General features: G+C 65.8%; 2 protein-coding genes and 1 non-coding gene across 9 annotated transcripts; all 3 read right to left on the bottom strand.

Moving 5' to 3' along the window:
• Positions 1 to 429: 429 nt before the first annotated feature.
• Positions 430 to 14525, bottom strand: ZDHHC8 (zinc finger DHHC-type palmitoyltransferase 8). Of its 6 annotated transcripts, none has more exons than XM_070475802.1 (12): positions 14288 to 14525; positions 7880 to 8001; positions 7580 to 7737; positions 7309 to 7481; positions 7004 to 7106; positions 6431 to 6522; positions 6186 to 6327; positions 5874 to 5994; positions 5692 to 5801; positions 3775 to 4739; positions 1857 to 1994; positions 430 to 1359 (listed from the first exon to the last, which is right to left on the bottom strand). In XM_070475802.1, exons 1-12 carry the CDS (start codon positions 14389 to 14391, stop codon positions 1134 to 1136), a joined length of 2454 nt encoding a protein of 817 aa, XP_070331903.1. In that variant the 5' UTR covers positions 14392 to 14525; the 3' UTR covers positions 430 to 1133. The 6 variants fall into 6 exon arrangements, with proteins under 6 accessions (XP_070331903.1, XP_070331904.1, XP_070331906.1 ...); XM_070475803.1 differs by lacking the exon at positions 14288 to 14525 and adding an exon at positions 14098 to 14237; XM_070475805.1 differs by lacking the exon at positions 14288 to 14525 and adding an exon at positions 13306 to 14019.
• A 1758-nt stretch (positions 14526 to 16283) lies between these two features.
• RANBP1 (RAN binding protein 1) lies at positions 16284 to 21265 on the bottom strand. Of its 2 annotated transcripts, none has more exons than XM_070475801.1 (6): positions 21093 to 21265; positions 20019 to 20155; positions 18583 to 18740; positions 17214 to 17342; positions 16872 to 16937; positions 16284 to 16529 (listed from the first exon to the last, which is right to left on the bottom strand). In XM_070475801.1, exons 1-6 carry the CDS (start codon positions 21105 to 21107, stop codon positions 16414 to 16416), a joined length of 621 nt encoding a protein of 206 aa, XP_070331902.1. In that variant the 5' UTR covers positions 21108 to 21265; the 3' UTR covers positions 16284 to 16413. The 2 variants fall into 2 exon arrangements, with proteins under 2 accessions (XP_070331902.1, XP_020759152.2); XM_020903493.2 differs by lacking the exon at positions 21093 to 21265 and adding an exon at positions 20250 to 20765.
• LOC139037902 (small nucleolar RNA SNORA77) lies at positions 16708 to 16830 on the bottom strand. Its single transcript, XR_011490851.1, has one exon. It is a non-coding gene; the product is annotated as a small nucleolar RNA SNORA77 (small nucleolar RNA).
• Positions 21266 to 21309: the final 44 nt, after the last annotated feature.

Here is a 21309-nt window from a genome sequence, read left to right as displayed (position 1 = left end):
CCAGTGTGCTTGTTTCCATGGATACCGGGGCGGGCGCTGGAGGCTGTGACACCTTCCCGGGCTGATCTTGCAGCGAGGGTCCCCGGGGTGGCGCCCCTGTCTGGCACCCCTCGCCCACCTGCTGCGGGGGCAGCCTCTCCGAAGCCCCCTTGCCATCAGAAGGGGGGAGGGAGCCCCAATGAAAGTGAGCTCCTCAGGCCTCGTCCCCAGGTGGGCGGACCTCAGGGAGCAGGTTCTCTGCCCCACAGGTGCTGCTGAGCCCAAACACAACCCGCGTCCCTGTCTGTCCTGCCACCCACCTCCCACACCTGCCCAGCCACCACCCAGCCCACTCCCTACCCCCCCCCCGTTCCTGTTTACCTTCCCAACCCAGGGTCCCTGTCCAGTCCAGGCTTGAAGGACAGGGGGACCATGGTGGTGGACAGAGCCTTGTAGGTAAAACACCAAAGATTTTATTTACTGCGTTAAACCGGGGTGAGGGAATACCTTTTAGAACAATAGAGACCAGATTTGTGGCTGCTCGTCCCCACGTGAGAGAAACAGAGCTCTCTGCTGGCAAGGGGGGGGCGGGTGCCAACCAGGGCCCTGCCCCGCCTCTGGGGGCGTCGGGGGGGTGCCCAGCTGGCTAGGGGCTGCAGGGCTGGGGGTGGCGGGGCCCTCTGAGCACCCCAGGTGTGCAGAGGAGGGAAGACCATCGGGGCAGGGCTGGTGGGCTGGGGTCTCCTCTGGCTGGCTGCTGCAGGAGCTTAAGGCATCCGTTCATGTGCAGGGTGCAGGGGGAGGGGGCAGTGCAGAGACCTGCAGGGGCCGCCTGAGACCCCCGCCCAGCCCAGCCCAGCCCACAGAGGCCGGGCTCCCTGGGAAGGAAGGGACGCGTAAAGTGCTTGGTCAGGCAGGGGGTCAGGTGCAGGGGCAGCAACAGCCCAGAAGGCTGTGGTGGCCCCAGCAGCTCTGGGGCCCCCGCCCGGGGGGTCTGACCCTCTGCGGCAGGCGGGGGCCTCCTGAGCCGGGAGGGTGCAGGGTCATGGGCCCTGGCAGGCTAGGGGTCAAGTCAAGCTGTGGCTGGTGGAACGGAGGCCCCCCGGGGCCCCTAGGGTCCACGGCAGCCCGGCCCTCTGGGGCCCCAGAGTGGCCTACTTGCTGTCCCGCTCAGGCCCCGAGAGACTGGGGAAGAGGCTGGAGGCAGCCAAGTGCAGCCGGCACACGGCCCCCCGGGGGGGCGCTCCTGGGGCTGGGCTCCAGGGGGCCCGCAGCGGCGGGTGGTCCTCTGGGAGGCCGAAGTGGCACAGGTGCAGGCTGGGGGGTGCCCAGGGCTGGCCGCGCCGCCCCCATCCACGGCTGCAGGCGCCGATCCAGCCCCTGCAGGTCGCAGCGTCCAGTGAGAGAGAAGCAGAAAGGCGGAGGTCAGCAGGCCAGGCCCTGCCCCGGGCCTCCAGTCCCCGAAAGGCGGCAGATTCCCCCCACCCTCCCCACCACGCGTCTGAGGAGGGGCACGGGGACTGGTCCAGCTGCCCGACATCCCAGCCCACGGGCACCCTGTGCTCGGGGGCCCTGGGGTGGCTCAGCCCAGCCCCCGAGACACCCTGTTACTGCCGGGGTGACACAGACACGGGGGGCCACACACCCCTGCCCGGCTTCCAGCCTGGTACCGGTCCAGGAGTGCCCACACAGAGCAGACAGGCTGCCACCCCCTCTCCCGCAGCCTGAGCACCTTTGCCCCACCCGGAACCCTGGTCTTGCTCAAGGAAAGGACCCAAGTGACTCTTTTTCTTTTTTTAATAAAATTATAGATATATAGATGTAGATATAAAAACATAGAACAGACAAAATGCAAGCGGACGCTGCCGTGTGCTTACTCTCGGGTCCCTGGCACCAGACGAAACTCCGAGCCCTCCCGATGTGCTTCCCACGTGGGCCCCAGGCTCCAGCGGGGCCTGGGCTTTGCGTGCCTTGGGTGGGGGTCTTCAGTTTGCAGGGAGGGGGCATGGGGTGGCCTGGGCCCCGAGGAATGGCGTCAGGCCTCCTGTCTGCTCCCCCAGCCCCTGTCGCCTCCCACAAGAGCATAAAGCAGAGGTTAAGGCTTCAATTAAAGCATGTTTCCAGGCGGGATGGGGGAGGGGGACGGCAGGGGCCCGAGCGTTGACATGTGGGACACGGCATGGCAGCTCAGAGCACAGACGTGGGGACGCGCCCACCAGCGGGGGCGAGACGAGACACACGGAGCCAGGACCCCACCCATAGCTGGCTGTCTGTCCGTCTGTCCGTTTGTCCACCTGTCCATCAGAATAGCTGGGTGCCGTGGGCTGGGCCCGTGCTCCCTGCGAGAGAACTGGCCATGCCATGCTACAAGCTTGCAGCAGGTCCCTGAAAGGCAAGGGGTCGGGGCAGCCGGGCGGCAGGGCCCTTGGCCAGGGGCTCAGGCCTCTCTGTCCGTCTCTGGGCCATGGGGACCCGCGCGGAAGGGAAGCGGGTAGGGCCAGCCGGGTGACAACCTCAGGGGCACAGGCACGCTCTGTGCCCCTCGCCGCCCCAGCTCACAGGAGCAGGACCACCAACACGCAGGCCTGCAGCCCCGCGGCGCCTGGTGAGCAGGTGTGGACGAGTGGCCGAGGGACGGGCTGCGGAGGCATGGCTTTCCTCGCTGAGGCGTCTGAGCCAGGCCTGGGCCTCCTCTCCAGGGGCAGAGAAGCTGGGAGGGGTGGCCGAGGGGGGTCGTGGTTCCCATGGTGCTCGGCGACGGGGGGGGGAGGGGGGACAGTCGGTCCTCACACAGAGATCTCGTATGTGGTCCCACCCACGCCGGACACCTTCTTAACCAGCGTGTGCCGGGCGGGGCTGGCGGAGGGCCCCGGGGGGCCGGGGGCCGGCCCCAAGCGGGTCAGACCCGGGGACTGCCCATTAAGCTTACTTGGGGGGGTCTTCAGCTGAGGGTGGTCCCTGCATCGAAACAAGCAGACACGCGTACACGTGAACACGGGAACACGGCAGAACACAGCCAGCAGAGGCAATGGACAGAGGACACAGAGAGACGGAGCCCTGGGCCACCCCTGCCCGAGCCTGGACACTCCCACATGGAAATGGGGGTCGGGGGTAGAGGGCAGACATCTGTCAGAACAGCCACCCTCCCTTCCCAGGCCGCTCAGCACAGACCAAGAGCACAGGGAGGCCAGGGAGACCCCAGCCAGTTCATCTGTGTCCCGGAACCCTGAACTGAGGAGCCTGCAGTGACCCTGTGGTGACCCTCTGACCTCCTCCTCGCTCCCTCCGAGGAAAGCAAGGGGCTGTCCTTCGGCCCTGCAGCCGCTGGGCGCTGAACAATAGCGTGGACCTTGCCACCTGCTGAGCCTGTCACCCAGCCTCCGCCCCACGCCCAAGCCTCCCTTTGCCCATCTCTGAGCAGGGAAACCCCCCGAAGGCCAGGACCATGGTGCCCAGAGTGCACGTCTCGCAGTGGGATGACATCCCCCTGACTTGGCCTTCTGAACATGGACAGATGACCGTCTCTAGAAGGACCTGGGATGCCCCACTCACTGGGTCTGTCAGCCCGGGAAGAGTGCAGGCTTGGCTCAAGGTGCAAAATCGCCTGCACCCCCCACCCTAGGGTGTCCAGGGCATCCTTGGAGCCGGCGACCCTGACTCTGGCCAGCAGGAGCCTCCAGGCTGGGTGAGGCCCACCCCTCAGGGTAGCCTCAGGCCTCCTGGGCAGCCCCCCAGCCAAGAGCCCCGCAATCCCCTACCCCGTGTCCGGTGGCCGGCCGCACCCCCAGCACCCACCTCTGCACAGCCAGCGAGGGCGGTGGTTCCGGGAGGTCTGCGTGGATGAAGGCGACGGCCTTGGGGCCAGCATAGGAGGGCGAGCAGGGGGTGCCAGGTGGGGACGGGGGCACCTGGTGCACTGGCGACCTGTGCGGGCCGCTGGCGGGCCGGGCCCCTGGGCCCCCGCTAGTGGCCAGGTCTGCCTGCAGGGAGGAGGAGGAGGTCCGTGGTGCCCGGCTCACCGCACTGGACAGCGAGGACAGCGAGGTCTGCAGTGCAGGGTTGCGGGCGCCCCCAAAGCCAGGCCCGGCCACCAGGTCGTCCCGGGAGCTGCAGCGCAGCCCGGGGCCGCGAGGGCCCTCAGACAGCACGCCGGCCTGCTGCAGGCTGTAGGAGCTGGGCGTGTCATAGACACCCGAGTCGCCGAAGAGCGAGTCGGCCTGAGAGCGCAGCAGCCGCTCCCGCTCCTCCCTGTCTTTGCGCTCCTGGATGGAGGCCATGATGGTCCGGGACAGGTTGTCGTAGCGCACTGGCGAGGGCTCCCGCTGCCGCGGGCCCAGCACCGGGCTGAAGCTGCGGGGCGGCGGCCGTGGCGGGTCGCCTGGCACCCCTGCGTGCAGGTAGGGTGAGCGGTAGCTGGGGGCGCCGGCTGTGGGGTGGGCCGGGCAGGCGTGGCCCCCGGGGGAGCCGGGGTTCAGCAGGCTATCGTAGGACAGGCTGCCGTTGCGGTTGGGCAGCGCGTGGGGGGCAAAGAGGCTGCGGTGGGGCGTGGGGGGCCCACCCTCGGAGCGCAGGGGCTGCAGGGCCACGTGGTCCCCGCCCCGCCGACTGGCCGCCTTGAGGCTCAGGGAGCGCAGGGCGCCTGAGAAGGTGTCGGCCGCGCTGAGGGGTGGGTAGTCGGGCAGGTCCAGGCTGGGCTCCGATGCAAAGTCCAGGCTGTGGATGCTGTCCTCCCCCAGTGTCAGGGAGTCGGTGCCCGTGACCTGCAGGGAGAGAAGGCACGTCCACGTCTGCCCACTCCGGGCCCTGCAGACGCCCTGTGCCCTCTGGGAAGCTGCCATCAGTGGCGGCAGGTGCAGCAGCAAGCTGCTCCCAGACCCCTCGGTCCCCTCGCCCCAGGAGAGAAGGGCCAGGGTGGGCACGGCAGTGCGGGTGGCCCCAGGAGAGAAGGGCCCAGGGTGGGCACGGCAGTGCGGGTGGCCCCAGGAGAGAAGGGCCCAGGGTGGGCACGGCAGTGCGGGTGGCCTCAGGGCACATGGACAACCAGCCAGACCCTCCATGGGATCCAGGACAACCCCAGGAAAGAGACGACCATTCCGAGAAGGGCCACCGGACCCTGGCTAGGCAGGCCATCGGTCCTGGGGGAGCGCCCTGGGGGTCCGGGCGTGCTGGCCCGCCACAGGCCTGCCCTCCAGTGGCCATGAAAGAAGCATGCAGCCCAGGGACCTCAAGGCTCTTGGCCTCTGCTCACACGCCCACTGCTCCACGTGAAAGCAGAGAATAAGTGTGCTTTCTCAAACAATCTCAAATTCCTCTGAAGCCTTCGCGGGGGCCCTGAAGGCCTCAGGCGGTGACTAACGTGGAATTCCAGGAGCCCTGCACACAGTGCTGCCGGGGGCAGCGCCCACTGAGGCCCGGGGAACACCGCCGAGCCAGCAGGTAGGCAGGCCAAGGGCCAGAAGAACCAGGACACCCTGCCCCAGCTGGCACGCTCACACCTCTGTGACCCAGGAGGGGTCTTCAGGAGTGCCGCCTGGGGGCGGGACCTCCAGGGAGTGATCTTCGAAGAAGTCTGGGGCGGGGCCTCCAGGGGAGGGGCCTCCTCAGGTAGGACCTCCAGGGGCGGGGCCTCCTGGGCGGGGCCTCCTGGGCGGGGCCTCCTGGGCGGGGCCTCCCGGGCGGAGCCTCGGGAGCCCGGGCGGGACCAGGCCTCACCTGCTCAGTCGGCCCGCAGAATGGCGCCTTGGGACCCGTGGGAAAGGCGGGCCGGAACTTGTACATGGCAGGTGTCGGGGGGCTGGTCCTCTGCGCCGACAGGGCGCTCTCTGGAGGAGACGGGCAGCGGTCAGGCGGGATCGCTCGGCGCCCCTTCCTCCCCTCGGGTGCTCCCACCTCACCAGCACTGCCCGGGCGCGGGGTCTGCAGGTCGCTGCCAAACGTGCCGGCCTCCACCTTAGGGGGCAGTGGCGGCCCCAGGTCCAGGGGCTTCTCATCCAGCCGGTCCAGGCTGCCCTTGGACTGGAAGGGGATATGGTCAGTGGTGTGCAGGGTACAGTCCAGGGGCAGGGCTTTATCAGGGACTCCATCCTGGCGCCAAGGACCCTGACCCTTCCTTTGTTCGGCTCGGTCCTCTTCCTTCTACTTCGTGGTCCCGCCAACCTGGCGGCTTCCCGCAGCTCCCCATCCCCCGCCCACCCCTGGGCGCCCACCTTGCTGCGGCCCAGGCCAGCCTTCAGCCCATTGTCACTAAGCTTGACCTTGAGTGGTGGCGCTCGCTCCAGGAGCTCCGGCCGAAGGAAGGGCGGCTTCAGGCGAGCAGCCAGCGGCAGCCGGGGCGGCTCCACCACATACCTGCACCAGGGCAGAGAATCAGTGGCCAGGGCGGCCCCCCCTGAATGCGACCAAGGGGAGGGCCTGCCAGGCCAGAGCAGATTGGACGGGCTGAGAGCCTCACCGGGGCGCCAGGGGGCTGCACAGCACATGCTCCACGTTCCCGTAGCAGCCGCGGGTGAAGGGGTTCACGCCCCCACGGAACTTCCCTGTCACCTGTGGATATGGAACCCCTCAGCCGGCCTGGCCACCCAGGGTCTAGCCAAGGAGGGGAGGATGACACGCAGGGACAGCGGGGTTCCTCAGAGGTCAGTTGGGCAGCGTCAGCCCAGGGGTGTCCCCCACCTAGGTCACCAGGACCTGCCCCTGCATGCAGTGGAACTTCTAAGTTCTGATTCACTGATGGCCGCAGTGGCCACCGATGGGGGTGTGGAGGGGGACAGGGCAGGCGAGACCCTATATGCCAAACCCCACTGGGGGCTCCAGGGCCAGAGCCCTATGTGCCAAACCCCACTGGGGGTTCCAGGGCCCAGAGCCTTCCCCAGCACTGCTGCGCATCAGCCAAGGGCCCCCAGGCTCCTGCTCTGACCACGCTCCTGCACGTCATCGTATGGCCCCGGGTCCTTGCTCAGCCTGTCAGGGACCCGCCCACGCCCATCCTCATCAAGAATGCACGCCCCCCCACCCAGGTCTGCACCTGCTCATTGGTGGTGCGGCCCCGAGTGACCAGCACCACGTGGAAGCCCGTGAGGCCGACGACGGGGATGAAGAAGAGGCCGGCCACACACATGACGGCCATGCTGGCCCGTTAAGGCCAACGGCCGAGGGCGAGGACGGAGCAGCTGCCTGTGGACAGACGGCCCAGGCCCTCCCCACCACCCACTCAGGGAAGGTGACCCACACCCCTGGGGCTTCCAGGCTCTGTCCCAGCCCTCTGGGCCTCGACTTCCCCGTGAGATGTGTCCCCAGTCCACACCGCCTTTGTGGTCAGGCCAAGGATACGTGATGGTGGTGTGGGCGGCGCCCAGCCCCTCCGCGTGGTTCAGCACGTAGACCAGCCCGAAGGCGACGACGCCCACCATGTGCGCGCTGAGCGACAGCAGGAACAGGAAGAAATAGCGGTAGTTGCGGCGCCCGATGCAGTTGTTGACCCAGGGGCAGTGGTGGTCGAAGTCCTGGGCGAGAACAGCGCGTCAGCACTTCGGGGGCGAGTCGGGGCAGAGGCAGGACCCCAGGCGGAGCAGAGGAGGGGTGGGGCGGGGCGGGCAGTCACCTCCACGCAGTTGTCGCAGACGCTGCAGTGGGAGCACCGCGGCGGGCGGTAGAAGTGGCAGGTGGCGCACCACTTCATACGGACCTGGATGCCCCGCACATCCACGTTCTTGTACAGCGGGGCCCGGAAGTCATCCTCCTTGTCCTCGTCCTCATCCGCTGCAGGCCGGGGGCGGCAGGAAATTGACCGTCCTGGCAGGAGAGGCCAGCCCCTCCCCAGCCAGTCCACTCCCGGCCCGGCTCGCCCTTGTCAGCCACTCACACTCGAGCGAGCGGGGAGCCGCCCCGCACAGGGCCCTACCTCGGGGGAAGACGCCAGGGTCCATGAAGGTGGCCATGCTGAAGTTGGCCAGGACAAAGAGGAAGAGGATGCCATTGTAGACGGGGACGGCTGGGGACACGGCGCGTGTCAACCATGGGCACCTGTGTCGGACAGCAGGGCAGAGCTGGGTCTGGGGGGTGGCAGGTGTGTGGGGAGGGGACGTGGGGCAGCGGCCTTGGGCCACACGCGTGTGGTGCTCGTGGTGGCCACCGGAGCCAGCTCCAACCCAGCTACCCCCGAGCGCCTGCCAGGAACTCAACTCCCAGTTGAGGAAACTGAGGCTCAGATAAGGGCAGGAGGGGTTGGCCAGAGCCAAGTCTTGTCCTCCCACCCCTGTTGGGAATCTTTCCTGGGTCCCCTGCCCCAGGAGGGGTGGACACAGACAGGGGGTGAGAGCCCCTCTCTGCCTATGCACGCTGATGGGCAAAGGCCAGTGACCCGCTGGGCAGCTCAGGCCAGCCCTGGGCCTCACCCAGACCTGTCCCCGGCCTGGCAGGCCCCTGTTTTGGGGAGATTATGGGGTGTGATGTGAAGGGCTGCCTTCCTGGGTCTGTAAATGCATGGTGGGGAGGGTGCATGCTGTTCCCTGTGGGGTGTGGTCTCAGGGCCTGGGTCCAGGTGCATCCGCAGCCAGACAGCCTTGTCTCATTATTTTATGTATTTGTCTGCGGCTGTGTCAGGCCTCAGTTGCGTGGGCACGCAGGATGCAGGCGTGCAGGCTTCTCCCTTGTCGAGGCACGCGGGCTCAGTAGCTGCGACCTGCAGACTGAGCTGCTCTGCAGCAGGTGGGACTCAGTTCCCAAAGCAGGCATCAGATCGGCAGGCGGATCCTCAGCCAGCAGGCCCCCCGGGGGGCCCCCGCCCCTTCTTCCTAGTGTGTCACCTTTCTCTCCTCAGGGCAGTACAGACTTCCTGTGGACTCTGAAGGCACAAGCCCCCTACCCCTTTGCCATCTCTCATCACCCCTCCGCACTGGGCTCCAGGGCTGTCCCCTTTACCAGTAAGCCTTCCCAGACTGCTGGCTCCCTGTGGTCTTGTACACGTCCTCGGTGGACACTCTGGCAGCAGAGTGTCTTCCTAGCCCTCACAGGGCCTGCCCGCAGCCCTCTCTGAGGATGTGCCTGGCCTCAGGCAGGGGCCTGGGGTCCCTGCCCCCACCCTTGGCGGGTCCCCGAGTCTGCCCACCAGGTTACCCCGAAGTGCCTCTGGCTCCAGGCTCCCTGTCCCTCCTGTGCTGAGTAAGGGGTGCTCGGTGGGTCCACTCCTCACACCCAGGCCCTGCATGCAGGCCAGGAGCCCCCGGGATCCCCGACACTGGCCCTGGGCACAGGCCCCATGGCCACGCGGGAGCGAGTCGTGTGGTGGCCCTGGCCAGCCCGCACCAGGCACACTGGCACCCAAGCCTGCCTTGGCCGGCTGCCAGCCCCGCCACCCCAGCAACCACCTCCGTGCGGGTGGAACTTCTCTATTTTTAGTGGAAAGCGAGAGGCTATTTAAAGACTCTGCTCCCACGGCAGCATGCTGGGCGGGCTGGGAGCCACGCGTCACCCCTTCCTCTTCTCAGGGACCCACCATGGAGGTGACACACAGCCCGAGGACACAGCGTCTGTGTGCCGGGCGGCCCACCTCCACCGTGCCTACCCATGGCTGGGAGCAGACTCCTTCCCTATGCCCATCCCTGCATGCCAGCCCGGGCATGCAGGTGGTGGTCCGGCAGGTTTGTGGCCTCCAGTCCAATGCCATTTGGAGGGTCGGTGGTGGGCCCCGGAGGCGTGCCCTGCCCAACGGGGTGGGAAGGGCTACCGGCCCAGATGCCAGTGGAGACACAGAGCCAGGCCCGGCCGGGACTGGGGACAGGTGGGCGCGGTAGACCCACCCTGGCACGGAGAACTGGCTCCCCACGCGCCTTCTGGAGATGGCCGGCCACAGCCTCCATGCGGAAGGAAATGTGCTCTCCTGCGGTGGTACCATGGGGGAGCCAGCCCGCTCCAGAGGAAGGGGCCAGGACGGGGAACAGACAGACACGCGGCCGCAAGGTGCAGTGGGATGGCGCACCTGTCAGCCCCGCTTCACCATTGGGGGCAGGTATCAGGGTCATCACCCCACCCCTGGCGGGCCATGCCGCCCTGTCCTCCCTGAGCCTCCGTGGCCCTAAGCGGCAGCGGGACCCGGGCGAGAGCTGCAAGGCAGCAGAGCCATGCTTGCTGGATGGCCTCTGCCCTGGATGGGCACCGCCCGCCCCCCCAGCGCCCCTGGACAGCATGTCCCAGGGGAGGGCAGGGTGCAGCTTCAGCGAGGGCGGGGCAAGCCTGGGGGGACACAGGTTTTCTGACAAGGGCCTGAGCCCCCTCCATTTACCACCTCCAGTCCCCCAGGCTTGACTCGAACACGGGGTCAGGTGTTGCCCTGCACCACAGCCCCCGTCCTTCCGCTCGAAGCCTCCACCCCAGACGTGCCGAAAGGGGTCTCAGGCCTGGGTCCCCCACAGGGACCGGCTCAGTCACCAGTGCTGCCAGGACCCCAGAGCAGCTAAGCAGGGGCGAGGACGAAAGAGCACACGTTCCTGTGAGCACGCACACACACACGTGTGTGGACACTGCACAAGCACACTCATGCACACAGGACATGTGATCAACACGATAGCCAGGTGTGCACTGACGTGCGTACGGACAAGCACACTCATGCACACAGGACATGTGATCAACACGACAGGTGTGTGTGCTGACGTGCATACGAACAAGCACACTCGTGCACACAGGACATGTGATCAACACGACAGGTGTGTGTGCTGACGTGCGTACGGACAAGCACACTCATGCACACAGGACATGTGATCAACACGACAGGTGTGTGTGCTGACGTGCGTACGGACAAGCACACTCATGCACACAGGACATGTGATCAACACGACAGGTGTGTGCGCTGACGTGCGTACGGACAAGCACACTCGTGCACACAGGACATGTGATCAACACGGCAGGTGTGTGCGCTGACGTGCGTACGGACAAGCACACTCGTGCACACAGGACATGTGATCAACACGGCAGGTGTGTGTGCTGACTTGCGTACGGACAAGCACACTCGTGCACACAGGACATGTGATCAACACGACAGGTGTGTGTGCTGACGTGCGTACGGACAAGCACACTCGTGCACACAGTGACACATCCATACCCACAGACATGGACGCAGACACGTCCCCCTCCGGTGGACCCCCGTCCACTCCCTGTGGGCCAGGCAAGCATGAGGAGGGAGTGAGGAAGTACATGCTCGGTGGGCAAGGCCTGGCAGGCACTGCCCAGGCATTTGAGTCTGCACCGGGCTCCAGGGGGACCTCTTGGCCCTTGGGACGACCCCCACCCCCAATCCCCCGGGGAACGGCGTGCTCAAGGCCCCCCCTGTCAGCTGGGGGTTGGACACTGCCCACCGGGGCAGCCACGCTGCGGGCCCGGGCCGTCCCCCACCTCCCGTGACCCCACCTGGGCCCGCAGGAGGCCCCACCCAGCAGGATGGGGGTTCCACAGGGTAGCAAGCAGACACGGCTAAATGTGGAATGGAAAATTTTAGCTCAGACGTTTTCATTTAAATCGGATTCTTCATTAACATTGCCTAATGAAGCTCAGGCACGGGGCAGCCGGGACCAGAGGGTGGGTGGTCACTCTGCCCTGGTCCAGCCAGGAGGGCCTCTGGTGTCCTGCACCCACCCCACGGACCCCCGAGCAGAGGAGGAAGGTGCCTCAGGGCACCTGGGCTCCTCAGGCCACACTCAGCAGGTCATGGCAGGGGGCTCACCTCTCCCTGCAGCCCCTGCCAGTGGCCCCGTCCACGTGGGCCCGCCGCAGGCTGGCTTGGTCCTAGGCCGGGCCTCATGGCCCAACTGGGCATAGGGACCACTCAGGTCCATCATGCTGACCCTCATCCAGAGGGGAACCCAGTGGGTCCAGAGAGACAAGACAGCCCAGCCCCCACGTGGGTCCCGGCCCCACAGCACTGGCCCTCTCATGCTCACAGGGTCCCCGTCACTCTGCAGGGTGGCTCCAGGAGTGGGAAGAGGCAGGGCAGGGACCTGGCCTGGGGCTCTCAGACCCCTCCCAGCACCTAAGCCGGCCTGGAACTGAGCCTTCTGGTGCCCAGGGGGACAGGACTGCTCTGAGAACCCAGGAAAGCTTCCTGGAGAAGGGCCACCAGGAACCTCCCCTGTGGCATGCTACCCTTCCTCAGCGGGGGGATCCCCACCTCTGGGCATGCTCACCATGCCCCAGCCTCTCCTGGTGACAGGTCTGAATGTCCTGCTGGCCAAGCCGCTTAGCAGGCTGGCCCAAGGCAGGGGTCCCCGGTTCCCTCAGCCTGGGCTCCCACTCCGAGCCACACCAGGAACTGCTGTCTGCACCGACCTGCCTCAAATGGGCAGCTCGTATTTCCTGAGCTCAGAGAGAGGCTGGGAGCCCCAGCATCCAGCAAAGTCCAAGAGGCAGAGAAGACAAGAGTCCCGATCCCACGGGGGCCTGAGGTGGGGTGAGGAGGGCTCTGGAGCGGGAGTCGGGCTCCACGCAGGGCCTGGGACCAGAGCTAGGGGGACATGAGGCCTGTCCAAGAAGGCACTGCCCGGCCCCCTGCCCGCCCAGAATGGACCACTGCAGACAGCATCACTGGGCCTGGGTGGCCTGGCAGAACCCTCGCAGAACTGCACCACCTTGGTGGAGCCCAGGAGGACTGGGCTGAGAGCAGGCCGGGTTCCTTGATGGTCACTTGGCCAAGGAGCACGGCCCGGGGGTGCAAGGAGGGTCCCCGGGCAAGAGGACTGCTGCGCCTGGACCCGGCCCACACCCCTGTGTCCCCACCTTCTGCAAGGAGCTGCCCTGGGGCGCTGAGCACAGAGGTAGGGCAGGGACCTTGCACACCCGCCCCCGGGGGTGGGGCCATCGGGACCCTCTGAAATCAAGGGAAACCACAGGACAAGACCCCTTCCTTGGGGGGTCAGGGTACTCTGAGCAGGAGAGGGGATGGTGCTGAGCTCAGCTTCTTATTAAACTTTTCCCTTGCATCTCACAAGTTCTCACCAAGAACACGAATTCCTTTTAAAGTCAGAAGGACTAACGCTGAATTGCACCTGGGGGTGAAGAACCAGGACCAGCGAGCGGAGGCCAAGCTGTGAGGAAGCAGGGCTGAGGCTCCCCCGGGGACCCCTGCCCGGGCCCAGAGGCCAGAGCAGGGAGCCCGTCCCCCAGAAGCCCCTGCAGGACACGTCCCCCCTCGGCCCGCGCCCGCTGCCCACAGCCAGCAGCATCTCAGTGACGAGAACACGTCTGCGCGCCAAAGCCAGAAATAAGCCCATCCACACAGCCTTTTTTAAACACGCTCCTGGCAGCCTGTGGTGCCCACCCAGCCCAGTAGGGCCCACTCACCTGTGGGCACCCAGTGCAGCCTGGTCAGCCTCGGACCACTGCCCACGCCCCTGCCGAGGGGAAAGGGTGCCCTGCTGACAGCAGTCAACCCAAGCCTCGGGTCCCCAGGAAGGCCAGAGCGGTAGTTACTCTGGTCATCTGGCCATGTCCCAGTCTGGAAACTGTGGCAGGAGGTGGCCGCAGACCTGAATGGCTGAAGCCGGGGTCCCCAACCACTCCCTGTGCCTGGGGTGGGGGGCAGGGGGCGGGGGCAGGGTGCAGGGTCACCACAATGCAGACGGAACCTTGTCATCAGCACTTGCCTGGCGTGCACCAGCCCAGGACCAGCCAATCCCCTGACTCAGGGTCCTAGTGCCCATGGAACCAGTATCCCTGGGTGTGGCCTGGTCAGGCCCTTTGGCCATGACCATTGGGCCTTCCTGAGGAGGTCAAGGGAAAGAGGAGAGCAGTACCAGGCCAGCATCGGTGGTGGCCATGGGGCAGGCACGTGGCAGCCGGGCCAGGCCACACCTACGCTGGAACAACTTGGCTGTGGCCTGGGGCCAGATGGCCGGGAGGGCACCCGGGAGCCACTGTCCACTGTTTGCAAGCAGGGCTGGTGGCCCTGGGTGGCCGTCGTCCCCTCACGGGCCCACGGGGAGGGCAGGGCTGCAACCACACCCTGTGCAGACCCACATGCACTCTGCTGCCCCGGGCAGGCACCTCGCACCCAGGGGGGCTTGCCTGGGCACTGGGCGGGGGGTGGGGGGGGTGTGCCTGCCGGACCCCAGGGTCCTCACACCCAGGACTCACCTGGCCCTGCCTGGCTCCCAGCATCAGCCTTGGCCCAGGGTGGAGGCTCGCGGCACCCACAGCCCTGTGCCCCCCGCCAGGCCCAGCCCACTGTCCGGCCCCGACGGGGTCCAGTCCCACCCGGCGGCGTCCAGCACCCTGCGCGCAGCCCTGCCCCTTCTGGCCCCGGCGCCCGCCGCGGCCGACTCACGTGAATACGAAGAACAGGGTGCTGGAGCCGACCAGCAGCGCGGCCGCCGTGGCCACCGGGATGTACTTGGCGGGTTTGAGGCGCGTCCCGGGGCTGCGGGGCATCCTGGGTGCCGCGCCGCCGCATCCCTCCCCGGGGCCGGGCGGGCGGGGCCGGCAGGACGGGCTGGACCCAGCGGCGGCGGCGGCCCGGGAGGAAATCCCACCCCGCGGGCGCGGCGGCGCGGCGGCGTGCTGATGTCAGCGCGCCCCTTAAGGTGGACCGGCGCGCGGGGCCAGGGGCCAGGCGGGGCCCCTCGCCACCGCCGCCCCGCCTGCGCTCCCCAGCCTTCGCTGGGGGCGGGGCTGGGCTCGGACCCTCCTGCCGGGGGAGCCCCTCCGGGCCACTCTAGCCAGGAACCCACGACCCTGGAGGGCTGCTGCGGGCCCGCGCACCTGGGGTCTGGTCCATCAGGGTTCGCGCTGCCGCCAGGCCCCACGTCTGGCCCACGGGCTCTGCGCGGGGCCCTTTTGGCGCAGACCTTTCCCTGAACACCTCCAAGCTCCTGCGGGTCAGGGCCAGGCCCCTCCTGCCTGGAGCACCCCCCTCCTGCCCCAGGACATGTCCAAGGGTGGCCGATCGTGAAAGGGCAGGGCACCTTAGTGGTTTATTCCTTGCCCACTTCATAGCCCCTGAGCCAGACGAGAGGGTGGCGGCCTGCAGGGTAAAGAGTGCGGGGCGCTGGCCCTCCCTCCCCTGTCCCAGGCTACAGGCCTCAGGGGAGAGTGGGGCACCCTGCCCCTGCCTAGAACAGGACGCCCCTGGGCAGGCTTACCCCCTGCAGGAAACCCCACCTCCGGACCCCGCAGCTGCCACTTAAGGTGGACCTGACCACAGTGAGGTCGGGCCAGCCTGGGTCCTCTCCCAAGTGGGAATCCATGCAGGGGCGGGGGGGAGGCGCGGGGCCTGCTTCTCTGCGGCCAGAACCTTGTGCAGCCCTGTGCCCGGGCCACTCCGGCTGGGAGACCCTGCCTGGCCCGGGGCCCCAGGGCAGCTGCTGGACAAAAGAGATGGTGCGGGTGTCCTCCCGCCACCTGCAACCACAGCCTCTGCCCGCTGGGGAGCAGCCCCCAGGAGGCCCCGGGTGGCAGGCAGGTGGGGAGTGGATACCTCCTGGCTCTACCCAGCTGCCTCCGCCTCCAGTGGCCCGAGGTCCCGAGGACACACTGCAGTCCTAGCCCTGGCCCCTCAGGGGCTCTGGATCTGTAGGGGGTGAGTGCGGGGCATGGGCAGGAAGGATGTGAGTCCCTCTGGGCATAGGGTCCCAGGGAGTTGTGGCCCAGGGATCCCTTCCCAAGGGCAGCGGGGGGCAGGCCTGACCTGCAGGCTGAGGGCTGACATGGACCAGGCGGCCACTTCCCTTCCCCACCCCACCCTTTCACCCCACCCCACACAGCGTGGCTCAGGGCCAAGCACAGTTGGGGCATCCTCCAGCTGGGTCCTCCTGCCATGCTCCCCAAACCCCTGCCCCCACGGGATTCCCTCAGAGCTGGTGGTCTCTGCGGAGGACACGGCCTCACAGGCGCTGACCGTGCATTTGGGAGACGACCCCCCCGCCCCCAGGATGCCCCACCTCTACCCAGGCAAGAGGGCCCGGAGTCACGTCGGAGACTCTTCTCTGAGGACGGTCACGGGGCTGAGCCCAGCTCCAGGTCGAATGGGCAGCTCTGCCTGGTCAGAGGGCCACCCAAAGACGCCCGGTCAGAGCCCGGGGCACACCGAGGGCACCTGGTGGGCGTCCTCACCCCAAGGCCAGGGGCAGAGCGAGGGGGCGGCGCACACACGTCCTGCCTCCGTGCAGGTTTCAAATGTGTTGTTTATTCGCTATTTTGATGACTATAAATAAGTGTTTCCACTATGGAAAAGAAAGTTAGCACGGTACATTCTCATGACCAGGGAATAGATTTTCTGAAGTTGTCTTCATGAGGGCAAAAACTTAGAAAAAAAACAACCTGAATGTTGGAAGTCAGTTCTTTATATAAAGTCCCTTGTAAAAACAAAACAGAATAAAAACAAACCAAAAAGAAGGCGCAGGGAAAAATTAAAAAAAGAAACGGGGGAGACGGGGGCAAGGTGCCCGGGGCGCCTCACTGCTCCTCCTCGGCCGCCGCTGGGGCCACGTCCTGGGGCTGCTCGCCTTCCTGCACGGAGAGTGCCTCGAGCTTCTCTGCTACCTTCTCGGCGCCGTCGTTCTTGCCAGACCCTGGGGGACACAGGGGCACAGTGAGGGAGGCGCGGCAGCCAGCCGGGCCCCAGAGTCTCCAGGTGAGCATATGCCCGGGATGCCGGTGGTAGCACAAGCCTGAGCAAGCAGGCACCACAAGCACCTTCCCAAGCCCCCGCAGCCCCGGGGAGACACGGCTGGCCCGCCCCCAGAAAGCACCCGTGTACCGGGGTAGCTGTGCTGCCCTTAACAGGGCAGAGATCACAGCCCCCCGCCAGTTCCTGTGGCAGACGGAAAAAGCACCCGCCTGGGGCTGCAGCTGGGTGCAGAGTGAGTCTGCAGAGCCCCCCCCCCCCCCAACCTCCCACGGGCCTGCGGCACCTTTTTTTTCTTTCTCTTCAATCTCTTTCCTGCATTCTTCAAACTTCGTCTTAAATTTCTGTGCATCTGCAGAGATAAGAGAGGACGCCCCCAAAGAACCTGAGCAGCAAGGGGGACGCAGTCCTGGACGGTCCCAAGGACAGCCCATTCCCATCCGGGCAGCCCATCCTGCCAGGCACTGTGCTGGAGCAGGCCCTGCAGAGCACAGGCGGCCAATGACTGGCTGCCACTCTCGACAACACAAGCGGGAGGATGCCCTGGCCTGGGGAGGGCAAGCTGGGCACAGCCCTGTGAGCACAGACCTCTCCAGAGGGCCCCCCGCACACATCCGGGTCCACTTACTCTCGGCATTGAGGAAGCGAATGGCCAGCAGCTCCTGCTTGGGGCACTCATCGGCGAAGTCAGCATGGGTATTCCAGACCCAGGCACGGTCGCTGCCCGCGTTCGGCTTCAGCTCCATCATTGGCGTGACTAGAGGGAGAAACCCCATGAGGACCACGTGGCTGCCAAGCCGGCCACCCCTGCCCCGACCCCTAAAGGCCCAACTGGAGCAAAAGCCTGGTTGGAGGTTCACCATCCAGGCCCAGACAAAGGTTTGTGGGTCTGGATCTTATCCAAAGGCCTGAAAACTCCCCGTGTCCACTTAAAAGCAAGACTGTACTGAATCTGGGACGAGGGCAGTCACTCCCTGACCCGGGGACACCTCAGCAGGGGTCTCCAACGCCACCAGACCCGTTCACCACCCGCTGCCCCGGCCCTGTCCCTGTCCAAGCAGACCCAAAGGCAGATGTGGACCACAGCTGGGCAGGCCCAGCCTTCCTGAACAGGGTGCCCACCAGGGGCTGAGTCCACACTTGGCCACACATCAGGACCCGGCCCACAGGAGACAGGGCTATAGCCGAGATGCATAAGCCGCAAGTGGGGTGAAGGAGACCCACCACTCTCGGCCTTGCACTGCCCAGGGACATCCCAGGGAAAAAGGCCACTGAAAGTGGACACCGAAGGCCCATGACCAGCTTGTACGCCAGAGATCGAGCCACGTCCAGGAATCAGCGTGGGCGCCCATCCCTCACGCCACGCAGAAACTCAAGGAGACCAGCTTCTCAAGAAATGAGTGCCCCACAGCCACATTTGCCCCACATGCCTGGCAGAAGCCTCCCAGGACCAGCCCCAGGAACGCATCACACTCAGCACCAAGACCACTAATCCCAGCCCAGCACCCCGGTGAGCCTGCGTGCCTACCGGGCACTTAAGGCCCCACTCTGCCACCACCCACCCACCTGCACACCAGGCCAGAGACCCGGTGACCAGCCAGGCTCTGGGAGAAGCACGATCAGGGAAACATCCTGGGAAACACCTCAAACTGGGCTGGAGAACAAGGACCAGGCCAGAAACGGCAGGCTGGTCTGGGCTGAGACGGGCGACCTCGGAGCGCGGACACGAGGGCTGGTCCACGAGTGTCGATGGGACCCTGGTACTGGGAGGCCCGCGCCCACCTGTCCAGCCACATCACCCTTCCGGGCTGCTCCCTCCGATTCCAGTCCGGTCAGCCCTGCGCCCGGATCGCACCGCCCCCGCCCTGCTCACTGCAGTGATTGGTGCAGATCTTGCGGGTTCCCCGCCCCGCCCTCGGTGACCCCGCCCACTGCAGTGATTGGTGCAGATCTTGAGGGTTCCCGCCCCCTGAGGCCCCGCCCCTCTCCCCGCCTACTGTAGTGGTTGGCGCAGATCTTGAGGGTCTTGTCCCTGCGCATGAGCAGGCGGATGGTCCCCTTCTCCTTGTGCTTCAGCAGCTTGACGTCCCCCGTGCCCCGCTCCTTCCACTCCGGGAGGTCGTTCTCTGAAGCAAATCGGAAGAGCTTGGCTCTCCTGCGAGGAAAGCACCGGGGCGAGGCGTTAAGCGGGCGTAGGAGGGACAAGGCCGCGTCTGCACCCGAGGCCTCGCCAGAAATCCCTTTTACTCCAGAACCGCAGGTCAGGACGTCAATAGAAAAGCGAGGAGGCCCAACGAACCCCAAGTCTTACAGAAAAGCCTGACTGCTCAGAGGGCCCACTGCAGTGCCGGCCGAGGAGGCCATCACGGTGCGGGGGCTCCCTGGCGCCACGGATGCTGGCCGGAGATGAGGAGCCTTTCCTTTGCTGGGAAGACAGGCTGCAGGCCTCCACTAGAGCCACAGGCTCTGGGCCGAGACCTGGCCTTCCTGCCCACAGCAGCCCGGCCCTCTGCCTTACCAAGGACCCCAGCTCTGCCGGTCCCTTTCCTGCGAAGACTGCTCTCCGCGCCACATGCAACCATCAAGGGAGCAGTGGGCCCAGGAGGAGGCCCCTCCCAATGGCCCAGCCTCCCTGGGGAGGTGGGGAGGCACAGACAGCACTCCCACCCCAGGCACTTGGGGCTGGTGTCCAGCCTCCCAGTCTTAGAGGAGGGTCGGCAGTGCTGGTGATCCCCTCTGCTTCCCTCCTCTGACCCACAGCAGAGGACTCAAACCGTACTTGTGTTTCTGAGGGAACTTGAAGGGGTAAAGAGTCGGCTCCTCCTTCCCTCCCACGGCCCAGCGATTCCCACTAACTTGCAGCCTCTCCCAAGGGCCCTGTGTGTCGTGCGGTGCCGGCACTCTGTCACAATCACCTAGCCACATGGCTTCTGTGAGTGCTGCTTTAAGGTGACATGGCCACCGTAACCTCTTGTTGAAGGCACCAAGACCACAAATGATTTTTTAAAAATATAACTTCGATGACTAACCACCCACCTTTTATCTGTAATTCCAAGCATCATTTCGTACATTAAAAATACTGAATCGGAAATTCAGGAGCTTCAAAGAGTGTCAGTGCCAAAGAGGAAAAGACAGTGTTGGTAAAGACCCGATGCTCAACCAGAGACAGGGGGCTGTGGGAGTCTTAAAGGCAAGGTGGCAAAGACAGGGGTCTGTGAAGCTGTCAGCTGTGGGCAGAGCGGGACAGGCCTCAGGGCAGTGTGGGTCCCAGGCGCCAGGAATGAGTGTATTCAAGAGCTGCTTAGTCTCAATATGGGAGTAACCATCACAAAATCCTGTGGTTAAAGATCAAGCCGAGACCTTAACACCTGTTAAGAAAAACACTTTCGACCTCAAAGTGAATGTGCCTACTTCTGAAAAGATGCCAACTTACATTTTAAAAAGTTCCTCTTCATCTTCTTCCAGCGTTTTAATTTCTTGCTCGGGAAGAGAAACTATTGGCTCAAACTGGGGGTCGTGGTTGGACTCATCAGCATTCTCGGTGGAGGTGTCGTGGTCCTCGTGGGTGTCCTGCAGTGGCGGGTGGAGACGTGAGTGACCCTTCTGGCTGCGCCAGACCCCACCAGTGCCCAGAGCGAGGCATTCCCACTAGTGAAGGACCTACCACCCCCAAAGCCTTTCTCCAATCTGCAGTGAGACACTGGACTCCGACATCCTCTTTCAGATGCAAGGACACCACCTCACAGGCTCCCCAAACTCCCCCGCACTTCATTTGTAAGATGGGAACACAGATGTTGCCACGTGCAGATTAAGGGGACAACGACGGGGTGGGGGGTGGGGAAGGGCCTCGAGTCGAGCACTCCTCTTACAAGCCCTTTTGAGTTTTTATTGGGTGAGAAAAATCTGTGCTCTTGCTTAAAAGTTGTGGCGGCGTCCTAATATATGTGCAGAATTCAGTTCTGCCAACAATTTTATCTCGGTTGGGGAAATGACGTGTAAATCACGAGAATTCACGCAAATAAAAGCCCCAAAGTTCGGATCCAGCACGGAGGACTAACTACGGGGCACAAAGGATCAGGTTTTGGGCTGTCTCACGGAGCACGTGGCTTAGAGATCCATAGCCCCGGAGGGTAAGACGCCCGGACAGAGATCCCCGGCTCGGCCCAGGAACGCAGGCCTCCGCCGGCCACTCGAAACCCCCCCCCCCCCTCCGCACCACGAGCCCCGGTGGCCAAGGGCCGCCCGCCAGGCCGCGCGGGCGCGGAGGCGGGTAGCGGCTCGCGGACCGACACCGGATGAATGGAGAGCCTAGCGGGCCGGCCGTGTCCGCGCAGGTGGCTGGGGGCGGGCGCGAGGCCTGGCCGCCCCAAGGTCACGCGGCGCGGCGCCCGGGCCCGCGGGCCTGCGGGGGTTGGGAGACGGCGCGGCCCGCCCACGTGGCCTCCGGCCGCAGCGGCCCCGGCGCCCCCCGGCGCCCGCCTCGGCCCGCTCGCCCCCCCCGGCCCACCTTGGCGGCCGCCATGGGCGCGGCGGCGGCGGCGGCGGCTCGGCGGGCTCGGTCGTCGCGGGCTCCGCGGCCTCTCGGCGGCTGCTCGCAGCTCCTTCCTCCGCGTCTGGCGCCGGCGCCTCCCGCCCGCCCGCTGGCTCACTCACTCGCTCTTCCCTCCGCCCCGCGACCCGAACCCCGACCCCTGACCCCGGCGGCGGGAAACGCGCCGCTATTC

The sequence above is a fragment of the Odocoileus virginianus genome, chromosome 12, assembly GCF_023699985.2.
Source record: "Odocoileus virginianus isolate 20LAN1187 ecotype Illinois chromosome 12, Ovbor_1.2, whole genome shotgun sequence".
Classification (NCBI taxonomy): domain Eukaryota; kingdom Metazoa; phylum Chordata; class Mammalia; order Artiodactyla; family Cervidae; genus Odocoileus; species Odocoileus virginianus.
This window is presented reverse-complemented; position numbering and strand designations above follow the sequence as displayed.